The sequence below is a fragment of the Ochotona princeps genome, chromosome 20 (assembly GCF_030435755.1).
Source record: "Ochotona princeps isolate mOchPri1 chromosome 20, mOchPri1.hap1, whole genome shotgun sequence".
NCBI lineage: Eukaryota > Metazoa > Chordata > Mammalia > Lagomorpha > Ochotonidae > Ochotona > Ochotona princeps.
In genome coordinates this window covers 19,741,935-19,769,787 of record NC_080851.1, presented here as the reverse complement: position 1 = coordinate 19,769,787, position 27,853 = coordinate 19,741,935, and the positions used below count along the sequence as shown (strand labels likewise).

Below are 27,853 nucleotides of genomic sequence, written 5' to 3'. Positions count from 1 at the left end.
GTTTGTAACTTTGGATAGAAATCTGAAATTAATACATTGGAGCACATTCTTCTAAAGCTGGATACACTTAGGCAATGTGGGGGAAAGGTATAGATAGCCATGATGTGTTGTGTATTTAAGAAGAAACGAGAAGAGTCCTTTGAATGCTTTGAACAGAAAGAAATGCTCAATTGTTTGAGAAAATAGATAGCCTTAGCCCATTTGAACATTGTACACTGTATATATATATATATATATATATATATATATATATATATATATATATGACATATGTGTTGCTCTGAGGATATAAATTGTGTATTTTCATTAATCAGTTTTAAGTAAGAGGTAGAGCTATTTGGAGCTTGACCAAGTAACAAAGGATCTAAATGTGAAGGGAGACTTTTGGTTCAGTGTTACTCCTACCACACCTTGTAGCCTCTCTAGTGGCACTTGTGCTGCATTGGGAAAGTACGGAACCAAGTAGGATGTGTAAGCTAACACAGAAATGCACCCGGTTACACTAAGAAGATCAGAGTACCTCTAGGCACATTCCATTCACAGAAGGAGTCGGGGTGTCAGAATATCACACATATCCTGAGATCTCCATGAACATTCCCCCTATATTCAGACCCACAGTTCATCCATTGCATTCGCCCCACAAACCCAAAAAAGTGTACATAAAAATTAAGGATTCACTGTTTTTTGAAAAAAATCATCCTTATTTGAAAGGAAATATATATAGAGGGTGAGCTTTTCTATCTGTTTAAAGGAGATATATATGTAGAGAGAGAGAGAGCTCTTTAATATATCACTCAAAATGCCCACAACATCTTGTGCTGGGCCAGTGCACCAAGGAAAGTGTCATGACCACTATATCAGGCAAGAAGTTAGAAATGTAATGTTAGACCCCAATCACAAGCAACACTGAATGGCGTGGTACAGTTGTCAGCCTATGTCTTAACATGGACTTTCAAGTGGATTTTACCAAATTCATGTACACACAGACAAATGTTGACTTTGGAGTTTTTGAAATTTATTTATCTGAAGATTCCTGTTGCAAAAAAAATTGACAATTCAAGTAGCAAGGAAGGCTGCTTCAAGATGTGTAACATGGGAGGCTTGCAAGCTGTTTTGCAGTTAAAGGACACCAAGGGTACATCTAAAGGCTGCACACTGCCCACACTGAGGCTGTATGGCAGGAGGGGCTGCTGGACACTGGAGAGAATAGCGTGACAGCTGTGTTGGGCCATTCCTTGTTGTTTCACAGCGTGAAGGCTTCTCACTTGACCATTGCTTTGCAAAACCATTGTGCCATGATGACAGAACAGAAAAATACACATGGGTGCTTACATAACCTAAATTCAGAAAGAACACCCGGCTAAGTCCTCCGCAGACACTGCCAGGGATAATAAACAGCATAAAAAGATGAACTCTTTGTACCATCACTGGTTAGGAGCTCTTTGCACACCACAGATAGCTGTTCTTCTGAACATCGAAAAGGTGACGATGGCCAGGTACACAGCACTCTTGATGAGCAGAAGGAGGTACGTGTAGTACGCAGAAGTCTGTGTGAGCTGCAGCATCAGGACATCTAGGAGAAGTTATTTAATTAGTTTGACTTGTTCTTTTAATAGGATAAGACATTGTTGGGGAGGAAGTCACCAGTAGTTACTTCTCATAATCTACCTTGAAGATCCCCTAATACCAACTCCCACACCAGGAAGAAGAGCAAGACAAAGTGGAATTCAGCTTGCAAGTCAAGCTCATCACAACCTCTGCTGAATTTACTTAGAACACAGCACATATCAAAAGTAAAGCTGAATTTTGAATGACTAAATCCAGTAGAGCACATGTTATTTATACAAACTAGGTTTCAGAATTTCTCCATGCAGATTATAACCCTAAGTAATAAGAGATCATATTCATTAACTACTATCCTAAACCTGAGATTCCTATGTATGAAACTTGATTCGTATGTTTCTTTACGATGGCCCTGGATGAAAAAAAGGAATTACTTATATTCTTATTTTGTAAATAAGGAAACTGAAGATACAGCAATACTTTCCTTGATTATACATATTTAGTAAGGACAGCAGCTTAGACTGTAAAGAATACATTTTTATATGTGTTCTTACATCTCCATGTGCAAGTAAGCACCCTGGAGATAGAACAGATTATGCAGAGTTGAATTGTTGATCTGCAGCCATCTGAGCCATGGTACCTTGCACATACAGTGAGCCCTAAAGGAAGGGTACAATCTATGGGAAGATGGTGTTTAGTCAGGTGAGTGGGAGATCTTAACAAAAAGACAATACAGAAAATGGAAATAAGAACAGCCAACCCAAATTCTCTTGTGATATTGGATGGTATTGAAAGACAAAACTTTTTCTGAAACATCTCATGGGAGTGAGTGGTGGTGTTCTTAGGTGTTGATACTTAATATCTTCTTAAATAGTGCAAGAAGGATACGATGTCATGAGATGATTGAAGACTACAGTGGTGGACTACCATGCCTACTCATGGAGCTACAAAGCCTGGCCACTTCCTGTGTCCATCTGCCTTTCACATGGTCTGTCTGCATAGAGTCGGAACTCCAGGATCATTAGCCATGGATGTGAAAAGGATCTCCCTGCTCTTGGTCAAGCCAAAGGTTTTACCTTCTCCTTGCCTGATGTGGCAGTGGAAGTCTAGAACTCATCTGATACTGGAAATAAAGGAGAAAGCCAATGACTTGTGCTTGTTTTGCATACTTAGTAAGCAAAGGCTATGAAATTAAGCAAGAAAATGCCTCCAGAACACAACCAAAGGTCTTCTATGTAAAAGGCAGTAAGTTCCAGTTCATGCTGTTAGCAACTAGCAAGATAAAAAAAAAAAAAAAACCTAACACCAAAAAACCACACATTAGAAGTAATTTGATGTCTTGCTTTTTCAATAATTAGAATAGACACAGAAATGAATGAAATCTCTGTTGTAGTATGTAAGAGAATGGCAGTGTATCTTCTGATTTACAGTCTTCTCATTGCCAAATGAGTTCATATAGGATACTTGTGTTCCTCATAAGTCAGGGAAGTTCAAAAGTTAGGAAGATTGAGGGTAAGTATTCCTCAACACAATGTAAAGAAAAACCTCATGAAATCTTACCTTCAGAGTATCTATCATGAGTTGCATTTCTTTCCGTATCTGGAGTTCCCAATACAGTGCCTGCTACAAAGCACAGGAATCATTTAACTCAAAGGAAGTAGTGTGTTGCTTTTAAAATGTCATTCAATCTCTCAGTGTCTGATTTTTTTCTGCCTTATGCCAAGGAAAATTTAAAAATTAAAATGACCATGTGAAAAAATACACACATAGCATGACATGAAAGAACCTTCCACAAAAACCTGCATTTTCATCTTTCCAACAAGCATTCTCACAGTAAGTAGGAGTGACTCCTCGCAGAAAGGCAGGCATACTCAGGAACCAGCTGCGCCCATATTTGTGTGTTTAGGTATGTAAATGCATACATATTAAATCATATAATGTGTGTCAGCAGGAAGGAGAGGCAGTCATTAAAAATACGAACCTGGTTTCAGAAACAGGGTGAATTTATGTTATTGAGTAGATAAAATTCAGATTTTTTAGTAGATGAAAATGTTGAGAGTCATGAGGAAGACATTGGTTTCTCTTATCAAAACAGGTATATTGCCTTAAGTTTAGCGGGGTTTAAAGGTTCATATTATCAAGGAAAAAATATACCACAACAAGACATAAGGACATGTGTACTCACGTTGTTTATCTTCAACACTATCAGGTTTTCTTTCATTTCCCTTTGCTTCCGACACAGTGCCTGCCATGAAGAGAGTAGTTCATGACGTTTGTTCAACAGAAAAGTAAATTGAAAAAAGTAGCTATATCACTGACTTGAAATTCTGTATCAAAGACCACTTCATCAAGTTGTATATCCATAAAACAGTGTTACATAAAGGATTTTGGCTTAAAAAAATTTCTCATCTAAGCAGAAGAAAATGCTTAGTAGTTATCTCAGTGGCGAAGACCCTTGCCTTGCAAACACCAGAATCCCGTATCGGGGCCACCTTGGTTCCCAGCAGCTCCACTTCCCTTCCAGCTCTGTGCTTGTGGCATGGGAAAGCAGCAGAGGATGGCTCAAAGCCTTTTGAACCCTGTACCCTCCTGGCAGACCCAGATAAGCTCCTGACTCCTGGCTTCAGATCAGCTCAACTCCAGCCATTGCAGCCACTTAGGGAGTGAACCATTGGTCAGAAGATCTTTCTGTCTTCTCTTCCCTCTGTAAATCTGACCTGCCTTTTCAATAAAAATAAATAAATCTTTTTTAGTGCCCCAACTCGTGTACATGATTTTTTGAGGTGCGGTGTTTGTGAACATTGCAAAAATATTAATAAGAGATATTACCTAAAAGTGGTCATTTCTATGCCAGGCTGTATATCAAAATGTAGTGTGCATTATTTGTTTATTTGCTGATATAAGGTGCTTTACAGCAGACTCCATATTATGAATGAAGAACAATGTTTAAACTATGTAGGTGTCTTACAAAGTCATAATAGTAAATGACAAAGCCAGTATTCAAAACACAGATGAGGGACTAAAATAGGGAGTGTGGAAAGTGACTTATAAAATCGATCTGTAGAAAAACATGGGAAATAATTTACAGTGGGAAAATCTCTTCTACTCTCTTACTAATTCTGAACTGAGGGTGTTTTATTATTTTTTTTATCAGGAGCTCAGTATTTTTGGGCATTTCTTTCTAGGACTAGAACATCATCAATCACTTTAAACCTTGAAGTGAGAATTATATTTATCCTAGATGTTAACCAAAAATAAACAAACAAAATGCAAAGATAAAAATATTTAAAACAAATAAAAGGAAATAGTCACATGGGTTCAATTTCATCTTTTTCTAATAATGTTCTTGTTTATACAAATGTGAGTTTGTAATCAATATTTCCCATGAACTCTTTGAAAATCCCTCAACCAACAAGATGAAACAGTTGTTTTCTTGGTAGAACGTTCTTGAAAAATACATACTTGTTCTTTTTTTTCTCTAACAGGTCAAATCACCAAATGTGTGAACACTTTTAGCTTTTTTGGCATGCTAAATTGCTAATTGCTCTCATGTAACTCTGATTTCCTTCATATAACATACCAAAACCGTTGTGTGATCTTGATACTTTGGATGATGAAACCAAGGCAAAGAAAGCTTAGATCAAATATTTTTTCATTGTGAAATCCATGCCTGTTCCTTTCTAATTCTATGGGAAAATTTCAGGTCATTTATATTACCATCAGAGGTTAGGGTATTTAAGAAAGGCTTGCATCTATTGCTCACTAGAACTTGAAGATAAGGTAAGGCATTCCCTGGCAAGTGGGTTTTCCACATACCTTTTTGTATTGCAGGAAAGAGAATCTCCTGATCACGCCCTCCTCCTTTAGTCTCGTGTTTGACAATGCACCTGTGCTCCTTACTGAATGACTTCTGAGGCACAGTTAGCCAGCTGAATTTCATGTATGTGTCTTTAGTCTTCATGGTATTTCCCTGCTGGGATACCAAAACCTTATCGCTGTTCTTCTCTTTCCAGTACACCTGGATGGCATCAGGGAAAAAATTCTCAAGAAGACAGAGATAGGTCCCAGCCTTATGCAGTGTTGTTTCAGCAATGGAAGGGAGGAAAATCGTGGGCTTGGGGGAAAAGTCTCCATCCAGACTCTTATCTGTGGGGCAGGGAAATGAAATATTGGAAAGAACTGTTAGAGAAACACAAACATTGCTTGGCTCGGCATTGTCTAGTTGTAGCAATAGGAAGACAAGTTGCTTTTGATTTGGACTTTATCCACAAAAGGTGGATGTTAGTTCGTGAGGCAGGAAGGAGCTCAGGGAACTTTCATGATGCCCCTGGCTATGAGGATCTGTGAGGATCTGTGGTCTCTTGTAGATGCTTCCCTGCTCCCCTGGCCACCTGACTCACAGTCCCTTCTTCTTCAATTCTGTGCAACTCTAATCCTCAACCCTATTACCTTATTTCCCATATGAATCAATGTCAGGAAGAAGCTTTTCATCTTTAATGTTAACAATATGTTGTCACTCATTTAAATGGAAACCTGTGCCCTCAAGCTGACCTTCTAACTTTAAATGTGGCTCCCATGTGCACAGTTCTGAAATTCACTGAACCCTTCTAGTTATTTTCTAGCGTTATGTAAAAATATCCCTTTTACATGTAAGCCACTCCCAAGTTTTTGAGCATCCAATATTTAATACCACACCTCTATTTAAGATCTCAGAATTCAAAAGCAAACAATTTCCCTTAAATTTCTATTACTATTATTAGAAATACTCTTAAGTTATTCTTACTAAATGATTTAGTTGCCAACATTTTATTTTGTTCAAGACCTATTCACCAATCATATGTTTTACTTTGAAATTTCATTTGGAGATTAAACATAGGTAAAGATACCCTGGAAAGAGGGGATTCTTGGGCCTAGCACTGAAGTCACCACTTGCAATGCCCACATTCCATTGGGGATGCCTGGTTTGAGTCCTGGCTGCTCTATTCCCAGTCTAGCTTGCTGCTGCTGTGCACGCTGGGAGTCAGCAAGTGACCCAGGTTGAGTTCCAGACTCCTGAGTGAGGCGTTCCCCGGCCCTGGCTGCTGTGGGCATTTAGAGAGTGAACCAGTGGGTGAAAACTCTGTCTCTCTGTCTGCCCCTCTATCTCTGTATCTCCGAATAAAATGAAAACAAATACAAGATTTTAAAAGACAATAAACCAGGTGGTGTGTATTTCACATTTGCTATAATGTTCATTTACCTGATTCATGAGAGATCTGTATATCTGTCAGCAGCTTTGTGCTTGGATTCTCAGCCTTCTCCCACAATCTGTGTCTACCCTGTGTGAGTTTTAACTGATACACTGTTCTACTGTTTCCTTTATCTCAACCTACTGAAGAAAGTAACATGTAATTGATGCAGTGTTAAAAGTCATAGTTCCAGAGTTTCTTGAAAAATATGTAAGTATACATCATTATTTACAAGACATCTCATTTGGATCTGGACTCTTAGCTGGATGGCTATACACTGGTTCTTAATTTAGTGACTGAAATTACAAATGTTAGAGATATTTGGCGCTTAGTTAAAATTGCACTCTTTGGCTAATCATCTCCTTAGGCTTGTTTGAAATTACTAATTCAAAAGGCAATTTCTTAAGGAAAGAGGAACTAGATTTCTCATTAAAAAAGAAAAGGAAAGCAATTTTTGATGATTTCCAGCTTTGTAGCAATGTTCCCAATTTTCAGTAGTCAGCAATTAATGTTAATTTCTTGAGCATACCATAAATAAAATTAGCCCAGGAACTGACATTTTAGTTTCATAAGTCTTTCTATAAGTACATATGGTATACTTATTCTAATAGTAAGTTACTGTTTGTTTCTCCACATATATACTTGTATCAAATTTAAAAACCATACTTTGAAAGATGCAATTATTTTTTCAATAGTATATTACGTAATTTTAGTCAACATATTAACTAATCTAAATCTGTATAATATGAACCTCTGCTTCTCTTTGGGAATATCTCTTATTATAGCCCATTAAAAATCAAGTGATGAGCTTGACATCCCTTACATGGTACACACGATTCATTGCCTTTGGTCCCTTTGCATTAGCCAGATTCTTTATCATCTACTATTTTAGAATAAAATGAGACTTGAAATCTAACTTTTCTCAATGAAATAGTTAATTAAGCATTAAACTCATTACATATGGTTAGTATTTACATTCTGAATGACCATATTAAGTGAAATTTAAAACTGTAATTTTTAAAATGTACTTACAGAGTGGTTCATAGTCAATTTTTATTCATGATGCATATAATGCTCACCATTATATTTTATTTGAATCATGAATACAATGCCAAGTTTCAAATTTATTTCTTTCATTTTATCACTTGAGCATTTTCTGCATGAGTTTAAACTTTTGATACATATGTAACCTTCATAGGCATTAAGTCAAACTCACTAGCCATAAATTTTGGGGCCAATAAAATATTGATATTTTAAATAACAGTTAAAATTTAAAACACAGGGCAAAACAATAGAATTCCTACCAGGTAATTAAAAAGTCTGCTAAAGAGAAATATGTATCTTCAGATTTGTTTAAATTTAGATTGGCTGAAGCAGTCTTCCATCTAAGTACTCAGAAGTAGAGCTGAGCCCTCTCTTGGACTTTTGCTTTATATTCACTGACTGGAAACCACTCTCCACAGTGAATACAACTCTCCGTTGACATTTGACTTGGAAGAAGATTTACTGGCACCTATTATTGTTGAACAATCAGAGAAACGCTCTATTCACACTGGCTTGTTTCTAGCTCACAGACGCTGAATTCATGCTGTGGTACCGCGTAGGAAACTGAGATCAAAGAATAAACTCACGAGTTCACCAAGCTCTAAGTGGTGGAATCAGAACTCTGTCTGTTGATTGCAAAATGCAAACTTTCCATCAAACACAACAATGTCCTCACTCCATTGAGCCTGTCCCAAACTTAGGTGCCATGATAAATTTTGTTTCAGAGTCAAACACTTTAATGAATTCATTGTGTACAGTATACATTGGCACATTATGGATGTCTTTAGGAATATAAGACTAAATTTTTGTAACAATTTTTACATACCATTGTCTATGTTCTCTTTATTTCATTTGCATTTATCTACTTACAACTTTATTTTCACTTTATTTGAAAGGCAGAATCTTTCCTCTACTGATTCACTGTCCCAAAAGCTCACCACTGCCAGGGCTAGAAGGCCAGGCCCTAGCCAGGAGTCAGGAACTCATTTTGGATCTCCTATATGGGTAACAGGAACCCAAGCGTTTGAACCCATCATCTGCTGTCTGCTAGAGGAACTTTAGCAAGAAGCCTTAATTAGAAGCAGAGTAGCCAGGAATTCAATCAGGCATTACTTGTTAGCAGCCCCCAAAGCACTGCTTCAAAACCTATCATAAGATTTTTGCATCAAATTCCCATCACATTCCTCCTTTTGCCCTACAATATTATCATTTCTTGCCTTTGCTCCATGACCTTGTAAAATTTGCATTTTTCTAACACTTACCTGTGACAATAAGCCTTGTTCCAGTACCGAAGAGTTTTACATAAGCATCCCACAGTGATTCAAACTGTATGAAAAACCTTAGACTGCATATATCTCTCTGACCTCTTGTGGCAATAGGATCACGGCCCGGGTCCTCAAAAGACCTTGGTTCTTGTCCTCATTCATTTTGTGGGTGAATGAATCAAATAATTTATGTGGTGCTATATGTTTTCAAATTAAAGATGTGGCTATAAGTCCATTAAACATCATTACCACCACTGGAGTGAAGTCAAAATAAAACAAGATGTGAAAATGTAATTTGATTAAAAATGTTATCGAAAGACAAGTTGTTCTTTTATATTGCCATCCTTGTTATATTAGCAATTTGTATGAACTGATTGTGTTCTTCAATAAGGGCATGTTTACTTCTTGGACCAAACTGCTCTTCCTAACAGAAACCCAATATTTTGAAGTTGCAGTTACCTCCATGGCAATACGGGGGAAGAATTATTTCTCTGCCTTCCATTTGTATTCCACTTTGCTCTTTTGTGCCTGGGATTCTGAAAACCATCATCCCAGAAACCTGTCTTTCACATACTCTGTCTTGAACAGGCTCTAGCACCTGGTCTAGCATCCTGTCTTCTCTGCCCTGTGAAGGCAATCCAAGCGAGCATTGCAGACACCTAATTATGCACTCAGTGTATGGAAATGCTGCATTTGTGTTGTCCAAAACAAACGGCTTTATTCCCAGTCAACAGAATAATATACTGGAAACCCATGTTTTCATCAGAAGAGTCAACTTCCAACTGACTGGTATCCTGCTCATGCCAAAGTCTGAGTAGGACCTCCTTTCTGGCCCTTCGAGCAGAAAGGTTAGAGAAGTGGCAGGAAACAGGCAAGAAACCCATCTTCCACCTGCTCCTTTAGATCTGAATGGTGCCCACCTAATCATATATATTGGGTTCTTCCAACTCTGCAGGAGATGGGATGTTAAAATTCCTCAACACCAAGGCAATGATAATATTATACAAAAGAGTTTGTTTAAATGCCCCCCTTCCCTGAACAAATGATATTGAAAACAATGCCTATCATTTACTGTACTTTCCTGCTAAAACACACATGCTCTGATATCTCTTTATAATTCTATCATGAAAAGATATTCATTTCTGAAATTTTACTGTATTTCTTTGCAGTCAAAAAAATGTTCATATACAACTGTGTTTTGCTTTTACTTCTGAGAATAAAATTTGTGTATCTTGTTAGATAACCACATATTTTTCTTCTGTTTCTTAGGATTTTCAGTCTTCTTTTGCTGAATGACCTGACTATATTTGCATATTTTATTTCATCTTTTGTGAAATAAATTTTGGAAATAGTTAGATTATTTTTAGTGTAGTTATTATAACATATTTTTCTATTTTTAAAATGCACATTTATTTTTATTTACTTGAGAAACCGACTGTCAGAAAGAGAGAGAGATCAAGCTTCCATCAGTATTTCTTTACTACAATAAAAAGTTTGTCAAGGTACTTACCAGGAGGAATGACTATGAGCCTTGTTTCCATTCCAAACAGCTTGATCCATCCGTCAGCATCAAAATGGTGACAATTTCTACAAAAAATATCTCAGCGTTCTGCTTGGCTTCATGACATGGTGGAGGTTCTTCACACCATTGTCCTGGTAATATCATCTGGGTTCCTTTGAAAGTCCTTGAATATGTTTTTATGGTGCCTGATAATAAACTCCATATAAATAGCCTTCCTACATTTTCTGCTTCTGCTTGAGAAAGAAATCATTGAAGAGTTCAATCATAAATACAAAACTGTAGTGTAGGGAAAGGAGAGATGGATCAAATTCTCAGTTGACTACTTCTCTAAATTACCAGGATAAGTACTCAGAATTTAAAGCCTGTTTCTTTCTTTTTTTTCCAATTTCCAGATGTTCAGCTAAAGTTGAAACTGCTCAGGGGGTGCATCAAAGGAAAAGACATTCTGTTCTCACGCACAGGGCCTGCCTGTTAGCAATTTGGGAATGTACTTCTGAAAGCAGAAAGCTCTTCAGTAGCTGAAATTGCCCAGGTACCAACACAGGGTAGATGTCTTCAGAATCAGTGAGTGCTTCCCCCAAATCTGGTGAGGTGTCCGGTTGGAAGGGCAGAGCAGAACAGGCCCTGATGACCTCTGTGTCCACTGCAGAGCCCGCTGTCCTGTCTTAAGTCCCGTGAGCAGACTTGATCTCTGCCATAAAGGTAAGACAGCCAATCTCAGAAGATGAAGGGGGGAGGGATGAAAATCACATTTGGAAAAGGTTTTTTAAAATGAGTGTCTGAGTTAGTGTGACTTGGAACTGCTGGTGACCCTTTGCACCCAGGCAGGTGTGAAGGAGGCCCACTCATCTCTGAATCCTTTGGTTTTCCTCACTCTGAGATCACGAGGAAAGTTATTAAAAGCTGCAAGAGCTTCCTGTGTGTCAAAAACCATGAAGGGTTTCTGCACTAAAATGCAAAAGAGAAAGCAGTGAATTATAAAATCATTTATAAAATTAATGAGAAAATATAAAATGTTTATGAGGAATGCACAAGTTCATGAAGAACACATTAGAAAGCCTATGAGAAATAGTGAGACATCTAATCATGAAGGAAAAATACCTGTTCTTAAGAGTCCTGTACCTCCTGCATTCTTATTTAAATGAGTTACATTGCAATCAGAAATATTAGGACATTTACAGTTGTGTTCTGAGGTATGAGGGTTAATGGCAGGTTAGATGGGTTGACATTAAATTCTTTAAAGATGAATAAAGATAATTCAAAAAGGATTTTTTGAAACATAGAATGAAGAGATATTTGGCAGTAACTTAATGCCTATTACAAGACCACTGACCTAAAAATATGAAACAGATGAAAAAACAGATATTCTGTAGAACATGTTGCAAGTATTTGTGGATATTTGAAATATTATGTGACATATTCAAACTGTAGGAAATTGATAAATGATCTAAAAACTGCCGTTAGGATAGTAGTCATGTGTTCCCAAAAGAAACCTCTCCATTTCATAATCATATAAAATAACTTTCAAGTAGATTAAAATTAAAGTTACAGAGGCCATATCTGCGTTAGAAAGAATGATACCAATTGTATCTAATGGGAGGAGAAGCATGAAATGTGGATGAGGTACGAAGAACTTAAAACATTAATTCTTACAAAGCGGGAATAATAAGAAATTTTACCTTTTAAAGTATGAGGGAGCTTCAAAAATCTTCACAAAATACACGACAGATGCAAATTATGAAAAAACTGTGCATGGATTTTAATTTTTGCACCAAAATAAAATTTTTCTTTCAATGATGTCTTTCAAAAACACTTTTTGAAGTACTTGCCACTTACTCAGAAATGAGCATTTTGGAGATAAATAATCCGTGGAGTAGATATGGAGGAGAAGGAGTGGGCTTGGAATTAATACTTTGGTTTTGTTACATGTGCCAAAAAAAATTATGCCAGCTATTGGCCATTTGAGGACAGATAGGAAACCATCCAAATGAAGAGAACTAAGCAAGCATGGGAAGGCTGTGGAGGCAATGGAGCATTTACTGACCCATATCCCCTTCTCAGCAGCGTGGGGGTTAAACGCTAGACCTTTATCAGGCCTGATTCAGGCCAAGCCATTGCTTACACAGAGAGACACAGATGTCACAGCTGTGTTTAGAAACAAGGGAAATTTTGCTAAATGAAGTTCAACAGTGACCACAAGAGGGGCAAGAAAAGGCCCTGAACTGAGACTCTGACATGCAGATGTTAGACCACCCCTGTGTTAACTACCATGAGACAAGCCACTTGCTTCCTTATTTGAAAGGGGACGCATTGACTTAGTATGTCCCAAGAGCCCCCCTGAAGGGGAAGGTATTGGCTTAATAATTCCCAAGAGCCCTCACCTCTGTTCCAAGCATGTGAACCTGTGAGCAGGAGCATTGGAGACTCAGAGGTGGTTGCAGGAGTGTGAAGCCCATTGAAGGAGAATCACTGAGGTTTCCTTACAGGTCCCTTCTGACTCTGTGGCACTGTGGGATCCCAGCAGGCACAGTAGTATGTGCCCTCATCTGATTTGATGACATTATTGATGATCAGGTAAAAGATACCATTGTCTTTCTCACCAGCCTCCAAGCGAGAATTGGGCATGTCTTGTTTGTAGTTGTTGGCCGAACCATAGATGATCCGTTTCAGGGGTTCCCCTTCTCTTTGTTGATACCAGTGCACAATGGTGTTCTTGAAGTTTACTCCAGAGATCTGGCAACTGATGTGCACTGTTCTGTCTGGTTTTCGGGTGAAAGAGAGTTGGTCTTGGAGTATTCTTATGTTGGTGTCTCCACCTGCAAAGCAAGAAGAGAAATCAGAGGCACCACACAGTTGAGACTGGACAAAGAAAATGAAAGGCCAAGAAGGAGTAAGTCAACGTACAAACCCACGCCAAAGACACAAGGAAAACCCACAGGGTGAGCATTGCCGGGAATTAGTGGGAACAGACAGTACAAGAGAGTGTGAATTAGGACTAAGATGGAGTGACAGCACTTGCTATGCAGAGACAGGTAAAGCAGGAAAGGGGAAGTTGTTTTTGTTTTTTGTTTTTGTTTTTTTTTTTTTGCAAACCAATGAAAGTCCTTCACAGAGAGACGTCAGTGGTACGTTAATATGTCCTTACCATAAAGGAGCTGCTAGTTCCCGGAAACCTCATCAAAACACCAGTCTTAAAACAATTCAATGCTCACTTCTCCTTGGGAGAACTCTGTTCCAATTTTCCTTGAAGTGCTGCTTCAGATGCACATTTTTCTGCCTCTGGTCATATTTTAAGAGCTCTGAGTAGTTATGCATACCTATCATTAATGAGGACAAAACTATCATTACTGGACATGTTAACAAATAAGATAGTAATGTATTGGTGTATACATTTTATATATTAGTAGCTTGCCCTAAGTTCATCGTTAGATAAAGACTAGCAATTGGCTTGATTCTTGGTTTGGAATTTGTGATTTTATTATGCTTTATTGTAAATGAGCAAGGTGTCAGAGAAAAAAATCCTTTTGGGTCATCAGTTTCTACTCTCTTTGCACACTTACTTCTTGGTTTTTTAGTTAAAACTGCATTTTACTGTTGTCTGGAGGACAATGTGGAGATGATTCAATGAAGTGATTCAGTTGTACTGGGAAAGAATACACTGATTTGTTGACCTCTGCTATATGGCTTCACTAACCCTTCAGTAACCCTAAGGGATGGTTTACACATCTCCACTTAAAACTGGGGAAGCAGAATGAAAAATACAAATGTATCTTTCTCTTGCAGTCAGTAAGTCAGCAAGAATTTCAAATATAAGCCTGTCACTCAAATCCTTTTTATTTTTCATCATTCGTTCTTTCCAGGTTAACAGACCACATTATAACTGGATTATGGCTTCCTTGTGAGGAGGCATGGCACAGATGGGGAAGCAAAAGTGGTTCTGGGAATTTACAAAAACCAGTATGTATCCTGGAGAGGAAGGATGGAGCGTAACTTTTCTAATTGAAAGTAGCATCAAGAGTCCCACCTTTATGTCTTTCTGCTGAGAACATGAGTACAGAAGGAAAGTACTCTTTGGACAGCCAGCAGATTCCTTTGGGAAGTAGAAGGAAGAGGTGTGAGAGTGTTTGTGTTTGCAGTGGTGTGAGTGATGTGGGTGGGAGTGGGGGAGAAGGCAAGTTGTTCAGTTACACGGAAGCACTTGAGGTGCTGTAACTCAATAGACACAATAATAGAGTGTGCCTCAGCCCCAGCAAGCTGATGTATTCTGAGGCTCACAGACAGGTCATTCTGTGGTTTCCTGGCTGTTGTGTCTTTCCTGGTTAACACTGTGTTCATAGATGACAGTTCCTTCATAGGAAATATACAGAACTCATTTGAGAGGCTGGCCTTGCTTCTGTTGATACTAGTGGCCATACACAATCTTGTTGAGGAAGCTTTTGTTGTTTTGACATTCAACAAATGCCATATTTCCTTTTTCTTCATGGTGGATGTTACAAGTTTTACTATGAGTGTCTACTTGTATGTGAAAGAAGAATAAAGACAAAAATTTTGAAACTTCTCAAACTTAGTATAACTTGGAGGTTCAGTAAAGTGATATGTGTTTGTTCTCTATTAATGCAGAGCTTGGAGTCTGAAGTCTACATTTGCTCCCTGAAAATGTTGCTGTTTGATTGTTCACACTGTCTCTTTCTGTCTTTTGAGTGAATGAGATGATGGTCTTTGGCTAAAGTGACTCACAATTCCAAAGGCACACTACTATGACATCAGGCAGATAGAGGGAGTAATATTCTTCTGGCATCTGTCTGGGGAGGAGTGATTGTTGGTGTAGTCACAGAGCAACTCTGATGCCTGCTGCGGAAAGAGGAAGTGGTCCTCTGGACACACAGTGGGAAATCTTGCAGATGACAGGGAAAGGAACTCACAGAATTTCACAGAAACATCTTGTTGAATTTATTTTTGTAATTCAGTTGTTGAACAGATTTCTATCATTATTATTCATTGTTATACATAAAAAACCATTGTCGTCTTTAAGAACTGAAGTTATTGGGCCCGGCGGCGTGGTCTAGCGGCTAAAGTCCTCGCCTTGAAAGCCCCGGGATCCCATATGGGCGCCGGTTCTAATCCCGGCAGCTCCACTTCCCATCCAGCTCCCTGCTTGTGGCCTGGTAAAGCAGTTGAGGACGGCCCAATGCTTTGGGACACTGCACCCACGTGGGAGACCCGGAGGAGGTTCCAGGTTCCCGGCATCGGATCGGCGCGCATCGGCCCGTTGCGGCTCACTTGGGGAGTGAAACATCGGATGGAAGATCTTCCTCTCTGTCTCTCCTCCTCTGTGTATATCTGGCTGTAATAAAATGAATAAATCTTTAAAAAAAAAAAAGAACTGAAGTTATTATTTTCTCATTAGTGTTAAGGAGGTAGGGGAATATGTCATTCAGAATCTGTATTGATTATGCCTCTTGGTTGATGAATATCTGAATGTTGCCTATTAGTACACTTCTTTTTAAAACATTATTTCTTTTCATTGCAAGGCAGATCAAATTTACAGAGAGAAGGATAGACAGAAAGATCTTTCATCCACTAGTTAAGTCCCTAAATGCCCGCATGCCAGAGCTGAGTCAACCCCAAGCCCAGAATCTTAGTAACTACTTTTGGGTATTCCACATGGGCAGGGTTCCAAGGCTTTGGGTCATCCTCCGCTGCTTTCTCAAGAAACAAGCAGGGAGCTGGATGGGAAGTAGAAGAGCAAGGGCATGATCTGCCCATATTGGATTCTGGCACTTACAAAATGAGGATTTAGCCATTGAACCATTGCTCTGGGTCCATTCACTATATTTCTTGAAGTTTCAAAAAGGCTAAGGGAAGAACATACTTAGGTGTTATCCATATTTATACATAGTTAACCCAGCCAAAGAAAACTTATTTCAGATTCTTTTTATTCTTGCATATTACCATTCAATGGGCACCTTGAAAACTTCCAACATAAAAGTGTTGTGAAAAGATGACATGAGCTATGCCTATAATGTTTAGAACTATATCTGGCACACAGCAAGCAACAATGAATTATCAGCTTCTAAACCCTAAGTGGATTCACAGGCAGAATCCCATCACCAAAAGATCCTGATGGAGCGGCTACTGTGTCATGGGACTGTGCAATGCCCACCCTCTTAGGAGAATGTGCTGGCCAGCCTATAACATAACCCTCAGTGTGGAATGACCTATAATCCTTCTCCGGGTTAAGCACTGAGCTCCCTCTCTGGTCTATCTCCAGCCTGAACAGAGTAAATGCTGAACTAGTGGTTGATAGCCACACTTAAATCTGATTCAATGTGTGTGCCCTTCCTGTAAAAAGTATAAAACCTATAGTTAAACTGAGGCTTGTGGAACAGCTAATTTAAATGACTAGTTAGTTATTCCCATATTTAAACCCTCAGTTTATTTAGCTGAGTAAACTTCAGCTGTGCTGACCATTTTTAAGATCTCACACCTAATAAACCTTAAGCAGGGGGTGGTGGTGGTGAGGAACATATGCTTTAACCAGAAGAGGGACTTGCAGTCACCCTGCATAGTTGGATGCTTATATCCTATAACTCTTTAAAAATTAGTATTTCAGGTAGCTCCCATGATGACTGGTAAAACTAACTAAGCAATGTAGAGAAATTCTTGTGAACACTTCATATGTAGTAATGATTGCAGGAATGATTGGGGAGCAGCTGTGAGGAAGGAGAAGCTGAGAGGAAGGAGAAGCTGAATGCTTCCAGCAGTGACATCCTGCTGAGACCCAAGGAGAATGCAGGGAACTTGTTGCCTGGGTGGTTTAGCGGGAACATTAGCATGTGGCTTCATATGTATATTTATGAAATTTATTTTCAAAGTTGAATGGAGACGTAGACATCCTTGCTAACCACAGCAGCTGCTGGGCTCAAGCAGGTACCGTTGTCAAGGAAAGAGATCAGGTGTTGCTGAAACTGATGGTAGTTTCAGCTGATAAAAGTGGTGATCTTATTTTGAGAACCTTGCCCGGATTTTGCATGATGGTAAAAACATCCTTGTGTCCTGGATGTTGATGTTTTAGATTTGTGCCAAATTTTACCCTCCATGAACAACTGTAAATAGAGAAAATAAATCTTTATGAGCATCTGAATGATGATGAAGGGTGAGCAGTAAAAGCTTTTTCCATCTGTAATACAGAATGAAATGATTAGGAGCAACCCCAATGCCAGAGGGAGAAAACATTAGTTCCTTGCACTGACATGCTCCTGCCAGACTATTGTCTCCAAAGAGAAGTAGAAAAACCAGGATGCTGTGGCTAGCAGGGTTCAGTTTGTGGCAGGAGGCAGTTTGGTCTGAGCATGCATCAGGGAAACAAGAAGTGGGCAGGTGGATTCCAGCACAGCCTTCCATACAGAATGCTGAGGAGGCAGATCTAAATTATCCATCAACCTCCATCCCGTAGGACCACCTCTCCCTCTACACACCAGATCAGGGAACCTAGCACCATGCACAGGAACGCACTTCCTATCTATGAAATTAGGAGTGCAGAGAAGTCGTGACTTCCAATTAACTCCATTTCCCTCCAGAAATTCGACACAAGAAACACTGTCCTATAGAAATGGAACTGGCTCCTCCTTGTTTTGAACTGTGGCTCCCACCTATTGATTGGCATTTAGAGGATGCAAGTGGACCTTGTACACTGATTCTGTCCATCCACTTGTGTTTTCGGCGTCCCCAAAGTGCCTAATTTAGTAGGAGACTATGCCAAGTCATTCTTTGTTTGGGCCAGGATTGCTAACACCATATGGAGCATCACGGGAGAGCAGAATCTTAGATGTCTTCCTAGAGAGTTGTAGAAGTGTTACAGGGAGGGGAGCTCAGGCCGGGTGCTAGGTAGTGCAGTTGGCTGTGGTTGCTCACATGTAGAAGGATGTGGGAAGGCACAGACGTAGAGATGATTCTTGTAAAGCTTATCTTGATAACTCTAATGTTGTGTTTGTCCACCGGTAAATGGCACAGTAGTACATGGCCTCATCTCCTTTTTCTAAGAAATTTATTTTCAGGTATGCTGTTGAAGTGTCTGAATTTTTACTAGCCTCGAGTTTATGACTCTCATCACCAAAGTGACTTTTCCAGATGTAGAGTAGGTACTGTATGCCTTGATTTGGTTTCTGCAAATACCAGTATATGACTTCATCATCAAAATTTTGGGTGGACACCTTACAGGATATGTAGGCACTCCTGTCTGCTGTTCTCGAAATTAATAGCGTGGATTGCTGCAACTGCCCAAGTCCAACTGCAAGCAAAGAAGAGAAAAAACAAAGAACAAATGAGACACAAGAAGCACCAGGAAAGAAGGGCGTGAGTTTCTCCTGGAGGATGAAATGATTGGGGAAAACTCACAGGCCCAGAAGGAGAACACAAGGAGTGCTTTCAGGAATGGCATGCTGTCTGCCAGGCTGGGTCCCCAGGAGGAAGATAAGAAAATGAAGACCTTGTTAGCACTAAATCTCAAGTCAACGGCAGGAAGTTGTTCTGGTATCTCAGAAGGGGTGCAGGGTCATGTGGTTCCTACGTGTTTTTTCAAGATTTGCTAGAGGTATGGGCAGTTCTGAGGTTTCCTGTACCTCAAGCGTGCTGGGCAGATTTGGCAATGGCTTGACTACCTGGAAAGAAATCCCCAGTGTGAATGTGTGCATCTGGGAGTAAGACGGAATCGTTCTTCTACTGCTCACCCATTCATCCTGCAGTTCCTTCCATGCTGTGGAAATATTGCACTGGGAATATGAAGGGACATATAAAGCAGGTGCTGTGTTCCCATGTCTGTCTATCTGTGATGGCCTGTTGATTCAAGACTCAGAGACGAAACCTGGCCATTTCCTACCACAGAACAAAACAAAACAAAAATTGAATGCGGAAAGATCTCATGGTCATTATTAGCATAAGCACTGGAGTTTTATGTGCTTTTGTTTTAGTCAATTTCATTTTTATGGATATGCCTACAAGAAGGGGCTAGACTGCAGGGGCCAACTGATGTGTGACAGAGCAATCTGAGAAATTAGCTTTTATTTCTCCTGGGCCTTGGACCTGTCTTACCAACCTATGTCATGTAGAGGAATATTTTAAAATCTTTGTTGTTTAATATGTAATGATAAGCTTTAAAATTAATGTAATAGCTCATGTCCACTAATTTCTTTATACCTGATGGGCATTATGTTTTTGTGTTTCACTTAATCTTGTCAACAATCTGTGAGATGGGTGTTCTGATCCTGTCCATTTAATGATTGAAGAAAGTGCCTCATAGAAGTTTAAGTGACATATGGAGAGAAACATAGCTAGGGTTCTGGCACAGTGGCGTAGCAGCTAAAGTCCTCGCCTTGAAAGCCCTGGGATCCCATATGGGCGCTGTTCTATCCATGCAGCCCCTCTTCCCATCCAGCTCCCTGCCTGTGGTCTGGGAAAGCAGTCGAGGATGGCCCAAGGCCTTGGGACCCTGCACCCCCATAGGAGACCTGGAGGAAGTTCCTGACTCCTGGCTTCAGATTGGCTCAGCTGCAGCCATCGTGGCCACTTGGGGCGTGAACCATCGGACGGAAGATCTTCTTCTCTATCTCTTCTCCTCTCTGTATCTCTGTACTAAATCTAAAAAATAAAAGATACATAGCTTAGTTATTCAGATAAGTAACAATAGCTCAGTAAGAAAAGCCGAGCAGCAATAGCTCAAGTATCTGGACTGCATTCCTGGTTTCTGGCTTCAGCTGGCCCAGTACCAGCCATTGAAGAATCAGTCAGCAAATGTGAGCTCTTTCTCTCTCCCCTCCTCCCCTTCCCCAGCATCCCACTGTGTGTGTGTGTGTGTGTGTACCTAAACTTTTTTTTTTTAGTCTAAATTTTAGTCTTGTTTTTTTGAAATACAATTATTTTGCTTTGAAATTAGCTGAGGCATCACGGTGAAGATTAATGCTGACTACACTTATACTTGGGTACCTATTCAGAGGAGACTTGACTAAATGTGTTGGAGAGAACACTAACAAGATAATCTATGGGGATGGGACTGGCTGTCCTTGCTCTAGATTTTGAAACTGCCTCATTGATACATGTCCCAGGAAGGAGTGATTGTAAATCATGCTCAGTTTTACATGCAGCGACAAGCTTCTACAATCAAGATTAGGTTAATGGCTACCAAGGACATGTTAATCTCTGCTAAGTGTTTTCCTATATTATTCCATTTTGATTTCTTATCTATTTCTGCCTGAGAGGCAGTATTTAATCTCACTTGGACAGACAAAGTTGTGGCATAAGAGAACTCATCCCGAGCTACAGAGCTGTTAGATGTGGGAGTTTAGGCAACTAACAGATGTACCCTGACAAATGTCTGAGTGCATGTATCAATGACGGAAATGAGAAGCTAATATTATTCACTAATAAGCATTTTTCTCCACAGGTTGTAGGTAATATTATGTTTGTTTGCATCACAGTTTTACATTCCATATTTTATTTCACATTGAATTTTAAAAGCTGCCAATTCCTTTAAAAGATTTTTACAAATTGCTTTACTAATTACACGTGACTATAAACACTCTCGTAGACTACTTACACATTCTGACATCGGCACAGTTATTTAAAATTTGTATCTCTTAGTTTCTGTATCAATGATTGCCTGGATATCTCTCAGAGCCTTAAGAACTTTCCACTATCACATAATAATAATACTGACAATGAACATAAAGTATAGATAATACTACTTGGCCCATGGTGAACCTTTATAATGCTTTCAATCTATAATTTCATTAATAAAGGTAAGAGTAAATCATGTTCCTGTATAATATTAAATTGTAAAAATTTTGTATGTCTAATAACTAAGTTGAAAAAATTAATGAACTCATTTATCTCATCAGGAAGAGACCGATCTGGAATCTCTAATGTCTCACTTTTTTGTTCCATCATTACAGACATTTACATATTGGAGAATTAATATATTGATATCTTGTGTGTTTTTTGATCTTTGTAAATATTTTTACTTTTGTTAATATGTCTTTAAATTTTCATTTTAAATTAATTAATTAATTTTTTCTATCTTACGATACAATTCCATAGGCTCTGGCATTTCCCCTCCACCTCTTGAAATCTCCCTCTTTGCCACTGATTTCCCTTATAGTATTACAATAGTATAGTCCTTTACAAACAGTGTTAATTTCGTCACTCTGCTATTTTAGTGTATGCTGACACTGTAGGTGTGGACAGTGAGAGAGAGTCCAGCATCGTGTTGTCAAGATAGATTTAACACAATTTCATTGGCAGTACATCTTTGATTTGGAAGTATAGATAGATATTGTATTGTATCTTCATGTCTGGATATGATAGTCTCTTTTACATAATTATTATTCCTCCCCTTAAATGAAAAGCCATAGAACAAAATCAACAGGAAGAAAAATAGAAAACGTACAACATCAAGTTAAATTGCATGTCACTGAAGAAATGAAAATTAAAAACTTTCTTGAAGAAAGTGATGTATTACCTATGAATAAGTGAAGGAATTAATACAAAAAAAAGCTTTTTTGAAGAAAAGAAAATAAACACAAAAATATCAAAGCCAATGAGATGCAGCAAAAACAATATTGAAAGGGCCATTTATATCATCAGGTACGTATAAAATATCAAAATATTCTTTTTTAAAAAAAGCAAATTCACTGTACACATTTTATTTACACTTTTGAACACTGTCTTAATATGAATGGGACTGCTTTTAAGATAGCTTAATTGTCATGTGTTGTGGTGAAGATCACTTTAGGTCATCATTGTTGGGAGTTCTGTGTCTCTCTCGTATTCTGTTTCCCAATTCTTTCTCCAAATTGGGGAAGTTTTCCTTTATTATTTCGTTGAATACTTCTTTAAACCCAGGTTCTCTTTCTGTGCTTTCTAGAACTCCCATAACTTTATATATGGCCTTTTAATTGTGTCCCCTAATCCTTGAATTTTCTTTTAGCGTGACACAGTTCCTCTTTCAGTTTTTGATTGTTTCCCAATTGTTGAAGGAAACATCTTCCAATTCTGAGATTCTTTCTTCTGCCTCACTCATTCTACTCTTGAGGCTTTGCACTGTATTTTTAATTCTTGCTTTTTGTAGAAAAAGTCAACTGCCAACTAAATAATATCTTTTTCATCCTTTGAAGATACCTAACTGCCCAAGCCATGCTTCAGAGCACAGAATCCTTTAAATAAGTTGATTTTCTGTGCTTAGTTTCTGTCCATGGGGTTAGGATAAATGTGTTGTTCCTTTGTCTACCTGTGATTAAGAAGCAATTAGTTTAATATTCAAGCCAAGTCAGGCTATGTAGACGCTACCCTTTTCTGCCATACCAACTGTGGGGCTTGACTATTGGCCCGGCCACATTCATATTTTACTTTGGTCTTCCATTAGATGTGCTTGAGGAGAAAAACAGAATAAACTGTTAAAGAGGTGTGGGTTAAGGGTGCTAACATTAGAAAAGAATGATGAACATTAATAGAGAATCCTCCCCACTAACCTCCCCCGAACATACACATTGTTTTTCCTTCTGTCAAGGGCAGAATGAAGGGTTAGCTCCATATGCCACTTTGATGTAACACCCTCTTGACTCAGAGGTCTCCTCTGCAGATGCCATGTGGGCAGAATCCAGTACCCCCTACCTCCCAGGAAGGGGAACCTTGCTCTGCCTCCAGAAGCAGCCCTGAAACTGTTCCGCTCAAAAAGCACAATTCCTGGTCTTCAGCAGATCATTAAGCTTCAACTCTAAGCTTTCATGTATTTAACGGAAAATAGGCCAAGGGCTGTTGTGTGACAGAGGGCTCGCCTTGATCCGGGGCAGTAATAGGCAAGATTCCCTGTCACTGTGGTAATAGAGGCCCTCCGTGCGTCGCTGTCACAGCCTTCCCCTGGCCACTGGCCGATGCGTCTGGATGGTGAGTTGATGGAAAGCACAGTCACGTCTCAGTCTTCAACTCATCAGGAAAAATAATGTCAAGTGCAGATGGTGAAGCCCAGTGCCTGGGTAATGTGAACCGGGAACTGCTGTGTGGGCACAAGGCATGATGGCTTCCTAGAAAGCCTAGAAAGATCTTCAGAGAAAGCAAGCCTGAGGGTAGAAGCCCAGCTGGGGAGCTGAAGTACTTGCCTCTTTTGGGAAGGATGTGGTGGGCACAGATCTTGTGCAGAATGTTTTGATAGTTCAAATACTGTGAGACCAGCCAGCACAGTAGTAAGTGGCTGTATCGTCTTTTTCTAGGAAGTTTATGGTCAGGGTTGAAGAGAGAGTTTGAGAATCCTTTTTTGCTTCAGCTTTGTTGCGCTTCCCACTGAAGCTAGTGTAAACTGGGGATTTTATTGAGGCAATCTGAATCAGGTGCTCCAAACCCTGATTTGGTTTCTGCCTGTACCAGTAGATGGTTTCAGTGTCAAATGTTGTACTTGATACCTTGCAAAATATTGCAGTACTTCCCATTACTTTTGCAGATACAGATATCTGTGACTGCTCCACATTTGATAATCCAAGTCCAGCTGTAAGTAAAAGACGAGAATGTACAGTGAAATTCTGAACAGAGAAAAAGAGATATTAAAGAATTGCTTTAGCCACTCCTCTAGACTGAAGCAGCCAGGCTGACTCACAGGCCAACAAGGAGAAGAAGGCAAATGCTTCCAGCAGTGACATCCTGTCCGACGGCCGTGTCCTCAGGGCAGGCAGCCAAGTGAGGATCTGGTGGCCAGATGCCTAGGTCAGGGGCAGGAGGGCAGGGCCTCAGTTGAGGTTAGAGAAGGAAGTGGTGAGTCCTGCTGTTGCTGGGCCTTCAGTGCTGGCTGCAGACAGACTCGCTAGGCCTCACGTTCACCCAGCACAGCTCAGAGCAGGGGTGGTGGGCTCCATGGAGCTCTTCGCATGAATGTGAGCAACTGGGAGGTGCCTTAACTTCCACAGAAATGAGAAGGGTTTCTATCTGCCTAAAAGTTATTTGGCGAACATTTTCTCTCAGTGTCATCTTTTAAAACGTTCTATGTTTAGCAAACATTAACTTTTGAAATAGAAAATATTTAACTCATCATTTCTATTTGTTTCCTTATTCATTAGAACCTTTGGGGTGACTGAAATATTTCACTAATCTGGAAGCTTAAATGCACACATATTATAAACTTGCTCACTGGATACAGTATTCGAACAGATGAAATGTTTCTAACAAACCAACCTAGGAGAGCTTGCCAAACCTAGAAATCAGACGAAATAGTACCTTTCCAGCTAAAGGGGAGGCGAAAGGACTCAGCCGTGTGCTAGCCTGCTCAGCTGAGACCTGGATGAGATCTTGGTCCTTAGGAAGCTCCTGGGGCAGAGGGTGCAAGCATGCGGTTCTGAGGGCAAGGGGAAGCCCTTGAGGGGGAGTGGGCAGAAAGCACGGTGTTGGGTGTTGAACTGTGAGGTTCTTTTTACAGAGCACAGGGGAGTGAGGAGCAAGGGGTAATGTGGGGGCGGCCTATCTGGATACCAGGAACAACCACAGGCACATTTCACATTTTCAGTGTGGTTTTGGGCCGGTCTGAAACACTGTGCCAGCCCAGGTGGCACAATAATACATTCCAGAATCACTTTCTTCTAGATTTTGTAGTACAAATTTACAGCTCTTTCCTGTGTGTTCGTAAGCATGATATTTGCTTGGATTGACTCCTGAATCCACTACAAAAGAGGAGCTAGAGAAGTCATAGTAGAGAAGGCGTTGTGGGGCCTCTCCATCCTTGAAACGGTACCAGTGGATATAGTTACTTTGTTGAGAAATCCCACAAGTGATTATAACAGACGACCCAGCTGACTGGGTGACCAGTGTCATGGATTGTCCTGGGTTGGAAGATACGTGATTTCCTGTAATGGCAACCGAAATGGTAATAATGTGAAACATGAGATGGTAGTTCTTCAGCATGACATTCTGCGTCGGATGAAAGGGAGAGGGGAGAGAAGGAAAAGAATATAAACGAGAGATGGAGATGGAGAGAGAGAGAGAGGAAGAGAGAGAGAAGCAGAAGAAGAAGAATCAAATCCATTAGCATCCATGAAACATACTCACCAGGAGCAAGGAAAGCTACAAATAGGGCTACAGTCCACAGCATACCCTTCTTCTCTGAGAACTTCCCTGGAAGAAAAGACTCAGGAGTGATAAGGGGAGAAAATAATCTTCAGACTTGTAATCCTACTCAAAAAAAGAAGGCGTCCAGCAAGAGTGCTGGAGCTGGGCGTCCTGCCTGAAGTCCCAGCAGGGAGCAGGAGCAGGAGCAGCCAGGTCTGTCCTAGAAGATCCTCACCCTGCACCCCAAGTGCTGAGTGCTGAGTGCTGAGTGCTGAGTGCAGAGGCCCTGCCTGGGAGGGCACGTGTGCTCGTGGGTGCCCTCGTGTGGCCGCTGCGCGCAAGTGCTCCGCAGAGGTAGAGTGAGGAGCTGAGAGCTCACAGTGCAGCAGGGGAGTGCAGGGCTGGGGAAGGTGGCCAGTTGCCCTGGGCAGCGGGCAGTCCGAGCAGTCGGGCGTGGGGCTCAGTCCTGCAATGCTGAGTTTTCACGTGGGGGTGCTGCTGCCACACGCTGTCCCGAGACAGATTGTTCTAAATGTTCTAAGGCACCTTCACGGATGCCTGTGAGTAGACTCTGGGAGAACCTCCAGGCGCAAATCTGACAAGCTTTGACTCCAGCTTATTAATATAGTGAGACCAGTGCTGCTGAAGACATCTGACACCCCTCAAAATAAATGCACATGTGTCTGTGTGTGTGTGTGTGTGCTTAAGATGATTTGCTATAAGTTTTCCGATCATTCTCAAATACCATCAGATTAACAGCCCCACACAAGGTAGGGCTGCAAATTTTAGTATACCACTCAAGAAAAGATTCATGCTGCTGTGTCACACAATAGTTGACACACTGAAAGTTAAAGCAGTTATTCGTTGTTGAGTTTGTGCTACATCCCGTCAGAATGAGTAAAGATCCCAGGCTCATTATGCCACCCAGACAAGTAGAATCCAGCCCACTGTTTTCCAGCATGGAGACTAAATGAGCACAGGTCAGCCTGCTGGGGTGACATCTGTGAGGACTGGCCACAGCCAGGTTTTCTGAGCTTAGAAAATGAGGATGCCACATGGGAACGGCTGAGCAAGAGATAAGCAATGAGGAAGGAGATAGTTGTGACACTCTGAGGCCTAGGTGACACCTGCCTTCTTTTAGCTTGGAGATGTAAACTTCTGCAGTATGCATACATTTCCCTGAGAGGCTGGAGTTTGACTTGCACCATTGGAACCAAACATTCCCAACTCTTACAGGTGAAAAACTTAACAATGTAAACCTATCAGCACTCTGTATAAACTCCAAAAACTCCTGTGGAAGTTTTTGAAATTTTCCTAAAACAAACCTACAAGTTCTATTTAGGAATAAGGTGTTGCATGAGTAAATGGTCATCAGATCAGGCTGTCAAACGGTGCATATTGATTAAGATGACTAATCCATATTAGCAAGAGTAAGCATTCAAAAGAATACTGAGTAGTAGAGGAAAAATGGAAATGGATTTAAGTATATGCTACATTTCTAAGTTTAAAAGCTTGTTAGAAGCTGTGTATTATTTGTATACGTGCTTAAAGAATCACTAATAACGTAGTGGATATATGCCTAAGCAGATACAGCTGGTGTGAGATGTGGGCCACCAAAGACAAGGTGCTGGTTACCACTGGGATGAGAAGCGGAAGGATGGACATGACAGTATGTAATCTCTGAGTTTTGAGCTGTATCAACAATACTAGATATAAAAATGAGGTCATGTGTTAAAATGTGAAAATTTAACGAAAGTACGTGGTTGGTACCTCAGTGTTTGTTTTTCTTGCTCTCTAAAACCTTCAGTTTGACTGAAATATTTCATTCATTTTCAAGCTCACGCATGAGAATATGTATAAAGTTGCTGGGTGGATGCTCAATATAACTACCTAGAATGCTCTCCTAAAGGACAAAGCTTGGGAAACCTCACTCACCCGGGACACCGGAAGAAAGGGTTTCTAATCAGCTCCTTGGAAACCTGAAAGTACGCTGTTACTGCTACATTCTTTAGCCAGCTCTCTGGTCTCTAAAAGTTTCTGCTGTGTAAGGTTCAGGAATGAGATTCTGGGAACGGTGAAGTCATGGAGTGGGGAGAGGGATGCAAATGCAGGGTTAGAAGTTGGACTCAAAGTTTATTTTGGTTCAGAACACA

General features: G+C 40.1%; 1 protein-coding gene and 2 gene segments (V, D, J or C); all 3 read right to left on the bottom strand.

Moving 5' to 3' along the window:
- Window positions 1-1,181: 1,181 nt before the first annotated feature.
- Window positions 1,182-19,077, bottom strand: LOC118758174 (T-cell receptor gamma chain C region C10.5). 3 transcript variants are annotated; one of them, XM_036493722.2, is made up of 5 exons: window positions 19,020-19,077; window positions 5,380-5,709; window positions 3,749-3,808; window positions 3,124-3,186; window positions 1,182-1,573 (listed from the first exon to the last, which is right to left on the bottom strand). In XM_036493722.2, the coding sequence occupies exons 1-5, from the start codon at window positions 19,060-19,062 to the stop codon at window positions 1,425-1,427; spliced, it is 645 nt and encodes a 214-aa protein (XP_036349615.2). In that variant the 5' UTR covers window positions 19,063-19,077; the 3' UTR covers window positions 1,182-1,424. The 3 variants fall into 3 exon arrangements, with proteins under 3 accessions (XP_036349615.2, XP_058534045.1, XP_058534046.1); XM_058678062.1 differs by having other exon boundaries at window positions 3,124-3,183; XM_058678063.1 differs by lacking the exon at window positions 19,020-19,077 and adding an exon at window positions 10,611-10,933.
- Window positions 13,062-13,612, bottom strand: LOC131482736 (T-cell receptor gamma chain V region V108B-like). The segment is given in 2 exon segments: window positions 13,062-13,438; window positions 13,527-13,612. Coding segments are annotated over 2 exon segments (393 nt in total).
- Window positions 19,078-23,665: 4,588 nt separating the features above from the next.
- Window positions 23,666-24,375, bottom strand: LOC131482738 (probable non-functional T cell receptor gamma variable 10). The segment is given in 2 exon segments: window positions 23,666-24,153; window positions 24,262-24,375. Coding segments are annotated over 2 exon segments (372 nt in total).
- Between the last annotated feature and the right edge of the window lie 3,478 nt (window positions 24,376-27,853).

Coding starts and splice junctions, on each gene's coding strand:
- LOC118758174 (XM_036493722.2), bottom strand. CDS start 19,062: ATGCCATTCCTGAAAGCACTCCTTGTGTTCTCCTTCTGGGCCT. Junction 3,809..5,379: donor CTTTCCTGCAATACAAAAAG/GTATGTGGAAAA, acceptor TCTTCATGGCAG/GCACTGTGTCGGAAGCAAAG. Junction 1,574..3,123: donor TCATGATAGATACTCTGAAG/GTAAGATTTCAT, acceptor AACTTCTCCTAG/ATGTCCTGATGCTGCAGCTC.